The sequence below is a fragment of the Silurus meridionalis genome, chromosome 8 (genome assembly GCF_014805685.1).
Source record: "Silurus meridionalis isolate SWU-2019-XX chromosome 8, ASM1480568v1, whole genome shotgun sequence".
Lineage (NCBI taxonomy): Eukaryota > Metazoa > Chordata > Actinopteri > Siluriformes > Siluridae > Silurus > Silurus meridionalis.
Window position 1 is genome coordinate 15,189,261 of NC_060891.1, and position 10,734 is coordinate 15,199,994.

The 10,734-nt window shown below is 39.7% G+C and overlaps 1 protein-coding gene across 1 annotated transcript in view; it reads left to right on the forward strand.

Moving 5' to 3' along the window:
• Positions 1 to 8,704, forward strand: part of numb (NUMB endocytic adaptor protein) — a 47,111-nt gene extending 38,407 nt beyond the window's left edge. Inside the window, 8 exon segments of the mRNA XM_046855475.1 lie at positions 565 to 639; positions 2,527 to 2,667; positions 4,125 to 4,329; positions 5,355 to 5,423; positions 5,426 to 5,647; positions 5,857 to 6,006; positions 6,113 to 6,265; positions 6,502 to 8,704. Coding sequence (XP_046711431.1) covers positions 565 to 639; positions 2,527 to 2,667; positions 4,125 to 4,329; positions 5,355 to 5,423; positions 5,426 to 5,647; positions 5,857 to 6,006; positions 6,113 to 6,265; positions 6,502 to 7,238 — 1,752 coding nt within the window. The 3' untranslated portion in view covers positions 7,239 to 8,704.
• Positions 8,705 to 10,734: the final 2,030 nt, after the last annotated feature.

Here is a 10,734-nt window from a genome sequence, read left to right on the forward strand (position 1 = left end):
GTAAGAGAGAGAGAAAGAGTGTGCGTGTGCGTGTGTGTGTGTGTGAGAGAGAGAGAGAGAGAGAGAGAGAGAGAGAGAGTGTGTGTGTGTGTGTGTGTGAGAGTGTGAGAGAGCGAGAGAGAGAGAAAGTGGGGTGTGTGTGTGTGTGTGTGTGTGTGTGTGTGTGTGTGTTACTCGCAGAGCATTGGTTAAGGGCACTTTTCTCCTCACTCCAGTGAACACCTGGGACTGTTCAGTGTATAACGCCGTGTTGTGTGATTGATTTTGCAGTGTTTGCTGTCTCTTTACCGTTTTCCTTCTCCTCTGCTTCCTACACAGAACACACTGACTCACAATTTTCTCAACCCTAACCCTCCTAAAACCTTGTCTCTGATGTTTCTTGATTGCAGGATTTGGTTTTAATGGATGAGGCGGTTTGTGTGTGTTCTGTCACAATGTGAAGGGACACAGCAAGGGGGAGGGGAACTACTGCTTTTTTTAATTTATCTATTTAACTGTGTTTTTTATTAAATCTTTTCTTTTGTACCATGTGCTCCTCCTCTCTTTCTCTGTCACTGCTTGTAGGCAGGGAAGAAAGCAGTCAGGGCTGTGCTGTGGGTATCTGCCGACGGCCTGAGAGTCGTTGATGACAAGACAAAGGTAATTAAGGAGTGAAAAAAATCAGATCTTCATATCACAGTCGGTACACACCTGAAGACATGCAGTCCGCATTTCAGAATCAAAAGTATTGGGACAATTTCTTTCACAGACTGTTACCACAAAGTTGGGGGCACACCATTGTATAGTCTTTGGATGCGGTAGCATTAGCATAAATCTTTCCCTTCACCTGAACTAGGAGACACAAACCTGCTTGATGATGCCCCTGTTCCCAAGGTGAGCTCCAAGAAGATATGGTTTATAACAGTTGGAGTAAATGAGCTTGAGTGGCCATATATATATATATATATATATATATATATATATATATATATATATATATATATATATATATATATATATATAAAAATCAGGGCTCCAGACAAAAAAAGATCAATTAAGGAGCCTATTAGAAAAACAACAGGCACCAAATTATATTTTTAAGTGCCACACAAGAATAAACTTTAAAAATGTAAAACACTTACTTCGAGTCATCCTGTTGCGTGTACATCTGCCATCATTTTACAGCATGGCCTGCGAACTGAAGCGATCATATATACGCGTTGTTGAGACACGAGACACTGCGAGCGCTGACAGTGTTTTCTGTGGCGCGCTCTTCGCCATTATGTGATAACGAGCATTTTTATGCTTTTGACAAACCCCGTGTTTTCTTACCATTTTTTTTCTTAAATAATCTGTTCAGGTAATGAAATCAGTTTCCCCCGCAATTTCTCTGCCCGCTTTAGAGCAGAAGTCCCAAAACATTTTCTGCGTCTCATGATCGTACCTCAGCCATGAAAACTCTTGAATCCAAGAAGGTTTTTAAATGTCTTTTGGCACTTTTATTTATGTTTTCACTGACTGACATAGAGAGATGGTCCCCCGACGCAGCCTGCCTTTTTACTTCAGCGGAAGAGTTGGACAGAGATGAAGACTGTTTTGAAATAAGTCTGATATTTTTAGTTTCTTCATGTTTTTTCTGATGATGAAAGGTGAGTTATGATTTCAAGCGTAGGCGGCGCATGTGTCTTCGTTTATTACGTCAACAAATTATGTGATGGAACACGCACATAAGTCATAACATGCAGATTATAGTCATCACGTGTTAATTTATATAGTCGCAGGTGGCGATCTAGGCAAAAAATATTACTCGCAATTTATTATTTTTGGTCGATTTGGACCATTTTAGTCACAGTCTGGAGCCCTGAGTGTATATATATATATAAATATAATACATTATATAACCTCTGACCTCAATCCTACTGGAAAAGTTTGGGATGGATTGGAACACTGACTGCACCCTATGTTTCGTCACCAGCTGCCTCAGTACCTGTTTTTACTAATGCCTGTGTGGTAGAATGAGCCCAATCTCAAACCACACTTCAAAATCTGGTGGAACATCTTCCCAGAAGAGTGAAGGTTATAGTAACAGCAGATGGGGACAAAATGTGGAATGGGACGTTCAGAAAATATATACAAATCTTATGAACATTTGTCCACAAACTTTTGTCCATATAGTGTCTTTTCAGGCTTTATATATATTCCGGTATGACCATGTATAAAGGATAAAATAAAATAGTAAGTCTTTGAACATTAATGCTGATCTTTAGAGATTATTAAAAGTTTTCCTGCAACATAATGCAGTGACTAAATAAAATAAAGTGTTTCGATTGTAAAAACCCTAAGCAGTTTGAGGCGAAATGCATTTTAAGCCGTGTACATGCCACCAGGCAGCAGTCAGAACCCCAGATATGTTCTGTGGTTATATTCTGCCACCTGCTGGTATGCTTTGGTGTAGGACCAAGGACTAAGTCAGTAGTGCGCAGTTAGGCGAGACAATATTACAAGTGCGATACAATGCTGTTATAGTAACCAGTGTCTTCCTTCTAGGACCTGATTCTCGACCAGACAATAGAGAAGGTTTCATTTTGCGCTCCTGACCGGAACTTTGAAAAAGCGTTCTCTTACATCTGCAGAGACGGCACCACTCGCCGCTGGATCTGCCACTGCTTTATGGCTATCAAAGATTCAGTGAGTACTCACATTCTTTCCTCGAGAATGCTGCCGATACATGAAAAACGCTTAACACAGTAACATATAAACAGCTACAGAATCCAGTCGTATTGTTCAGAATATATATATTGTTTTACACAAACTTTTGACTTTAAGTGGGTTTTCTTGTCATGAGCCTTATTTAGCAGCTGCAAGTACGGTCCTATCCCTGAACTTTCCTGAAATTCCTGTAACAGATGTACTCTTGATGCTCCTGCTCTTATCTTGTTCCACGGAACAGCACGGTTTGTCACAGCTCCTTAACAAACATGAACTCTGACACTGTTTGTATCCTGGCTGAGTGTGTATGTCAGTTAGCTTTCACGTAAAGCCATCTGTAAAAGCATATCTTATTTGAAGTCAAGTATTAAGCACAATACACAGCAAGTTTGTTTTTAAAACAGGCATGCAAACCCAAATGATTTGAAAATTCAAACATATTTCTCACTTCAGAAATAATACATTTGATTGCGATTGAAAATAAAGTGACTTTACCAAACAACAGAGGAAGTTGTGAAGAAGTCTGTCTTTTCTGTATGTCAAATGCAATGTGAGGGTAGCGTGGAGTTTTGCTGCTTTGTGTCAACGATTATTGCTTACAAAACGCTATGCAAATAAGATGGAATTAAAATGGAGAAGGAATCTGCAAACACAAACATTTCCCCTTAAGATATTGTGTACTCCAAGTTTTTGATTGCGGAATGGATACGTTTATAAAATGCTTACTAAGTAGCCTAATACTGACAATGTGTTGACCTTCATCAGACCTGGCCTATAAAAATGTGCTTCTCATTAAAAAAGATTATGCACAACATGGCTAGATTGCATCAGAAACAAGGTCACACTTCACAAGACTATGTGTAATTGTTTAATCAGCTCACATGCAATATTGGCTGGGGGAAGTGGAGCTCAGTGGATATTGGACTTCTGTTTGGAAGTTTTTCAAATCCCAGCACAACCAAACTTCCACTGCTGAGCCCTTGCGAGGCTTTTATCCCTCAACCGCTCCGTTGTATAAACGAGATATTTGTAAGTCACTCTGAAATGCTGTAAATATAAATGCAATGGAAATGGCCGTCTCTGAAGGAAAATAGAAGGAAAATGGCCACTTCGGCAGCTTCCTACCTCTTAGCATTTGGAATAGGAAGTAGATGATAATGATGATGATGATTATTTTATTATTTAAGCATGCTTTATTATTATTATTATTATTTTTTATTTTTTATTTTTTTTTTTTTAGTGGACTTCGATAAAAACCAGACTGATTAAAAAAATTTAAAAAGCAGTTTGCTCGATTTGCCTGCAACGAAGATCTCAATGTAACTATTTACTGTATTCCAATCTATGACTGTGATCCAATCGAAAAAGTCTAGTTCATCAAGTGTGAACAGAGGAACCACTGTTCTGATCCGAGTGTCTTTGTGGTTGTGTTTCAGGGGGAGCGTCTGAGCCATGCAGTGGGCTGTGCATTCGCAGCATGCCTGGAGCGGAAACAGAAGCGAGAGAAGGAATGCGGGGTCACGGCCACTTTCGACGACAACCGCACCACGTTTACGCGGGAAGGCTCATTCCGCGTTACCACAGCAACAGAACAGGCTGAGCGAGAAGAAGTCATGCGGCAATTACAAGATGCCAAGAAAGGTAGATCGAAAGACAAAAATAGAATGGTGTCAGATCAAAAGGGTTATTTTTGACCCGGCGTTCCTTGGAAGACAATTAGGCATTGAGTTTTCTGCTAATCCAAGAACTGACCCTTTTCCAGTCAATTTTTCATTTTCCCACAAATTCCATATTTATAATGAGTATCATTATAAATATGGAATTTATAATGATACTCATTATAAATATGGAATTTATAATGAGTATCATTATAAATTCCATATTTATAATGATACTCATTATAAATATGGAATTATAATGATACTCATTATAAATTCCATATTTATAATGAGTATCATTATAAATATGGATTTATAATGATACTCATTATAAATTCCATATTTATAATGAGTATCATTGCATGCAAACATATTTCATATGTGAGTAACATATGTATGTCTAACATAAGTGACAAAAAAAAAGTTAAATCTAAGGAATATTCCAGTATACAGTTGCAGTATATAAGTTGCACCCTGTTTTTCTTGAATCGTGACTCAGTCTTTTACTATTATGCAAAACTGGAAAAATCAGTTTTTTTTCTACAGGCCCCATTTGCAATAACCCCACATGGGGTCTTGAGAACCCCTGTCTCAGCCATAAGTGATAATGCTCAGGGTTCAATGTTCTCAAAGCTCTGACACTTCTGACATTTGTTCAGTTATAGTATAAATGAAAACTCTAAAGAAGTCGTCATTGAGAGAAACGTTGGACGTAAAGTAGATTTTCAGCTTGGCTTGTTGGCAGTTTACTAAGGTCAATTGGCCGTAGAAAGGCATTGTGTTTAATTCAGAAACCCGTTAAAAAAAAAAAAAAAAAAAGGAGGAAAAAAAATTGAACTAAAAAAAAAATTATTTAAATTTGTCTCTAGAATGTTTCCTTTAATTGTAGTAATGCTTTTGGTTGACCTGGAAGATTTCAAAAGTGCTGCATTAAGGATATATTTATGATTAAATATGCAACAGTCTCATTACATACCGTTTAAGTCACGTCTCTCTCTGTGCATGCAGACTCTGAGGCTGCCTCCGGGGGCACAGCAGGCAGCACAACTAATTCAGCTGCTGCCTCCTCTCCCTCGTCCTCCCTCCTCAGCCTGTGGCCACACAGGCGAATCAGGACGCCAATCCTCATGCGATCCCACGCCGTCATGCCCCTGTGGATGTGCTAGCGCGCCAAGGCTCCTTCCGCGGCTTCCCGGCTCTCAGCCAGAAGACGTCGCCTTTCAAGCGGCAGATGTCGCTGCGTATGAATGACCTGCCCTCCACCATGCAGCGCAAATCTGACTTCCCAATCAAAAACACAGGTTACCATCATCAAGCAGCCATACAGTAATATGCTGTGATTAGTACAATCAAATTCTAATATTTGCCTCAATACTAATCATTACATTTGAAGCAGAACTTAGTGTTTTAGCTCTGATATAAAAAATGTGTGAAAAAATAAGGATAAAAAGGATTTAAGTACTAGGATTCCTAAAGAGTTGTTAAAGTTTGCCTTGTCCTCTTCTGTTAGTGGCCGAGGTAGAAGGTGAAGGTGAAGGAGATAGCATCAGTGCTCTGTGCACTCAGATCACATCAGCATTCAGTGGCCCCACAGAAGACCCCTTCTCCTTGGTTCCCATGCCCAAACCTACCTCTTCTCCACAATCCCCTGCTGCACAAGGTCAGCCCTATATATACTCTTATTCTTTAGCATGTCACATTTAATACTCGTTTTACTGTTTATATATTTGTGTTTATGGGTTTAATACTTTTGTTTGCTGCTGTAGTGAACGGCTCTGCTCCCGCCTTTCCGGCTCCCCCTGTCAGTGCTGCTGCTGCCGTTGCTGTTAACCCTCCTGTGCTCCCACCGCCTTTGCCTGCCAGAGATACTAACCCCTGGGCCAAGGTGCCCACTGCGCCCCCGGTTCCAGCAAATCCAGGTAAGTGTGTGCAGAGCCTGTGTTCCTCATAACATGATGGGGATGGGATTAAAGTCAAAGCCACTTAGATACACGTATTATACATGCTTGCATGTATATGGAGTAAGTTGATATTATGCGAGCCTCTTTTAAAACTTTTTCTTTTACTTCTCTTTCTATTCTTTTGTGCTTTATCAGTTGTTCTTGACTGTTGGGATCTCTGTAGGTTTACTCAGGTTTTTTTTCTTGACTTCTAGGTGGTGACTGGCCCAGTCCTACCCCTGCTGCAAAGGCTCCACTTGCAGCAAATGCTGTCTCCCATAAGCGCACGCCATCTGAAGCAGACCGCTGGTTAGAAGAGGTTTCCAAGTCTGTACGAGTGCAACCACCTGTAGCCAGAACCGCTACGCCTCCTATTCAGCAGCCCTTTCCCACTCCCATGCACGTCGCTGTGGCCCCTGTGGCCTTTATACCTTCTATGCCCTCTGCAGTGCCCACTCTACCCCCACACCAGCCTTCCTTCCATGCTCAGGCACCAGCTTCTTTCCCAATGTCCAATGGGCTCCACTATGCCCAGCCAAGTGTACCCGTAGTGGGTATTACACCTTCTCAGATGGTGGCCAACGTCTTTGGTTCTGCTACACAGACCCAGCCGGTACCGGTTCCTGTGCCCATTCCTCAAACACAGTTGCAGCCTTCGCCGTTTTCTACTCCGCCTTTGGCTCAGTTGGATCCCAGAGCAGTAAGTGGACCCTTCGGAAAGCCTCCTGCACCACCACCAGCAAATCCCGCAGTGTTCCATCCACCCAACGGAAACGCTACGTTAAATGGCACTGATAGTTGGGCTGCGCCCCCTCTGCCAGCGGGGCATCAAACGGATGCTTTTGAAGCCCAGTGGGCAGCGCTAGAGAACCGTTCACGCCAACGCACCAACCCCTCCCCTACAAATCCATTTTCCAGCGAGCTTCACAAGACTTTCGAGATCCAACTGTAAACACACAAGTATTAGGTTGGAGAGAGACCAAAACTAGCATGAACACATGAAGGAGATGCGTAAAGGGTGGTGAGGACATTCAACAAGAGGGCACCACTTTGACATGCACACCACATTAGCCCCATATCTATCTCTCTGTCTTGTTCCCTTGCTGTCTGTCAGAATGTCTGTAGTGCTAACTGAGCTGGGCAGAGGACAAAGGAGTAGGAAATGGAGCTACTTCAGTGCAGTTTGGAGTCTACGGGGGGAATCGGTGTTGCTCAGCTTCCGTTTTCTTTGTTTCTTGTGTGGTTATATTCATATTCCTGGTGGATTTGGTAAAGAGGCAAAATTAACTTCTGCCTCTGGGCCTTAATAAACAGACGGACATTTGTATCCCCATCATACAATTCTGCGTCATTATCTCCATCCTGTCTCTGTGCTCCAACAGTCCCAGTCTCCTCTAACCACAGGGACAAACAACTACTCCTCCCATCACAGCAACAAAAGGACTATGCTTCCAGATTTGAGAGGTTTTCCAAAACTTCCTAATCAGAAGACTGAGAAATGAGAGAATGCCAAAATCTTTATTTTTTATGCATTAGGTATATTTTAAATATATTTGAAATATAAAAGAGGAGTTGTCTGTAATCTTACCGAAGGTGCGGGCTGGATACAGTGGAAATGATTTTGTGTGTGTATATGGCAAACGGGCATTTATTATATAGAAATAGCTATAGAAATGGGAAAATATATATATTAATTATGCATAACTGAGCTCAAACCATAACTTTTACATGCTCTTTAAAGAGAGAAGGGATGGATATTTGATTTTATTTTTTATTATTGAGATGTATAGCATCCAGTTTTGGATGTCTTTTCCTCTGTAAATAAGGAATCATTGCAGCTACAATCATTTTGGCCTCAGTGATGGGATGGGGGATTTGCCATTGCTTTCACATTTGCTGTACTTTTTTGTTTTGTACTGCAGTACTGTACTTTTCTTTTCTTTTGTTTTACCCACTGCCTATATCTTGAAGAATGTTTTAGGGCTTTGGGGGACTTTTAAGATAAATTCTAACACTATCGACGGTCATTGTCAGCCACTTGTTTTTATTTTTTTTTTAATGAAGATGTTTTGTTTTTTATTGCACAAGCACTATACTGGGTGATTGGGTTATTCGGATGAAATGGGTCAATTAGATGCATTGCAGAAACCTGAGAGTTAGTGAATATCTTCCTCAATTGACCTGTGATTTTAATTATTGGTTGCAGTGAGGTAGTTGAGAGAGAACTTTTTTTTTTTTCAGTTTTTTTAAATAAAGTGTCTGATATTTTTGCCCAGCTCTGTTTTTATCAAACCTGTGAAAAACAGTTGGTTCATCGTTTTAATTTTTTTCCCATTTTGTAAGTATTTCATTATTTTATTCCACTTCTGTCTGAAGAATTAGATCTAAAAGATTGAATAAAACAATGGTGGTAGAGGATGCTTGTGATTCTATTGGTATGACTATCAACATCTTTATATTTACTTTATCTTTAGGTGTCACATCAATACCAGAACTTTTGTATTTCCATTAAACAGATGCATAGTGTGTTAATCAAAATAATAACAAATTCTTGAATTCATAAATAATCAGAAAGAAACTATTTTCTGACTCTAGGTACTGGAATTAAAAAAAAAATGTTTCAAACTATTTGGATATGATTGCATACTTGGATTGTGCTGAAGTTTGTACCCTGATGATATTAAGATTCTGTTGTTGTCTCACAGATACCATATTCCAATAAAAAAAAAAAATTATAATAACACAATTACAAGGGGCTGGTGGCAAAGAGATGCATTGATTCAGGGCATCTTAGTGATTTCATTACAGTTCTGCTGTGAAAGACTCAATGTGAGTCTTTCACAAATACTCACTCTTCAGTGATGCGAGAGTCCATCCATCTTGGTGTTAATTGCCAATTTGTAAAGTAATTGAGCCTTTTTTTTCCCATGTTTGAACATCTGTCTCAGTTAATCGCTAGTGTGAGATCTTGAATCCATTTTTGAATGTTGTAGGATTTCTGTAAATTATTATTGAACTCATCACATAATCTGATTGATTGGATCAATTCCAAAATTTAGTTTCAATCGAATAATTCTCTCATTAGTCGTAGTGAAATGTCTGAAATCATTTTCTTCAATAGCCTTCTTCACATTTGTCATACAAAGAACATGTTCACTCTCAACCCGAAGCCGATTTACTTGAGGATTTTTCCCATTAGTCTGGTGGTTCTCGAAATATTTTTCTGCCATTTGCCACTTTAGTGGGGGGAGGATTTTCAAGCCCCACCTGCCCTCAATCACCTTAAAAAGGGTAATGAAATACTTAAAGTTCAGAAATGTCTAATGTATTGAAAAATCAAGTTCTAAATCAATAACATCAAATAGCATCAAGTTCAAGAATTGAGAAAATAAAAGCGTAGTTCACTTGCGTTAATGACCTAATAGTTTGTTTGTGGTTGCTTTGAGTGTATGAACTTTTTGATAGAAAAAATCATGAATGAAGATTAATTAAAAAAAATTATATAAATGCTGTAGTTCATTGCACCCCAGGTCTAGTGGTTAGGATGTGGCACTCTCACCGCTGCAGCCCGGGTTTGATCCCTGGTCAGGAAACCAACCCCAGCCATTAGGGTTGCACAAGCCAGTGCACTCTTAGTGCCGGTCCCAAGCCCGGATAAATGGGGAGGGTTGCGTTAGGAAGGGCATCCAGCGTAAAAACGTGCCAAATCAAACATGCCCGATGATCCGCTGTGGCAACCCCTAATGGGAGAAGCCGAAAGTTAAAGTAAGTTCGCACACCACCTGTCATGTCTTTATTCACCACTAGAGGGGTGCATCCCACACTTTGAAAACCACTGCATTAGTCCAAACTTGTGTCTGTTATTCTGTCGTTAGGAAAATCTTATTTGTGCAATATCTCAAAAGAGCAAGAGTCATAAGAAGGATCTAGGATTTGTACATATTTACCACCTGATGAACTGATTACATTTATCCAAAAATGATTCTTATAAGCCTAATGAACCAACATGGCTTCTTTTCCATACTTCAGCACCATGTAACTCATATTCAAAGTAGGCCAAACAAGTCTTTCAAAAAGACAAAGAAAAAAGCAATCTTTTCAACAGGTTTCTTTATTACCAAACAGATTTACAGTTTAATGTCACAAAGAAGACAAACTATTAGATTAAAAAAATAATAATAAAATTTTACCTTGGCTGTGCCGGGGCTTGAACCCACAACATTCTGGGGACCTGTTGATCGGTAAACCAACACCTTACCCACTGTGCTATCAGTTCTTGGTTGTGCAGGAAGTCAATAAGCCTAATAAACCAACATGGCTTCTTTTCCATACTTCCAAACCATGTAACTCATATTCAAAGTAGGCCAAACAATTCTTTCAAAAATGACAAAGAAAAAAGCAATCTTTTCAACAGGTTTCTTTATTACCAAACAGATTTACAGTTTAAT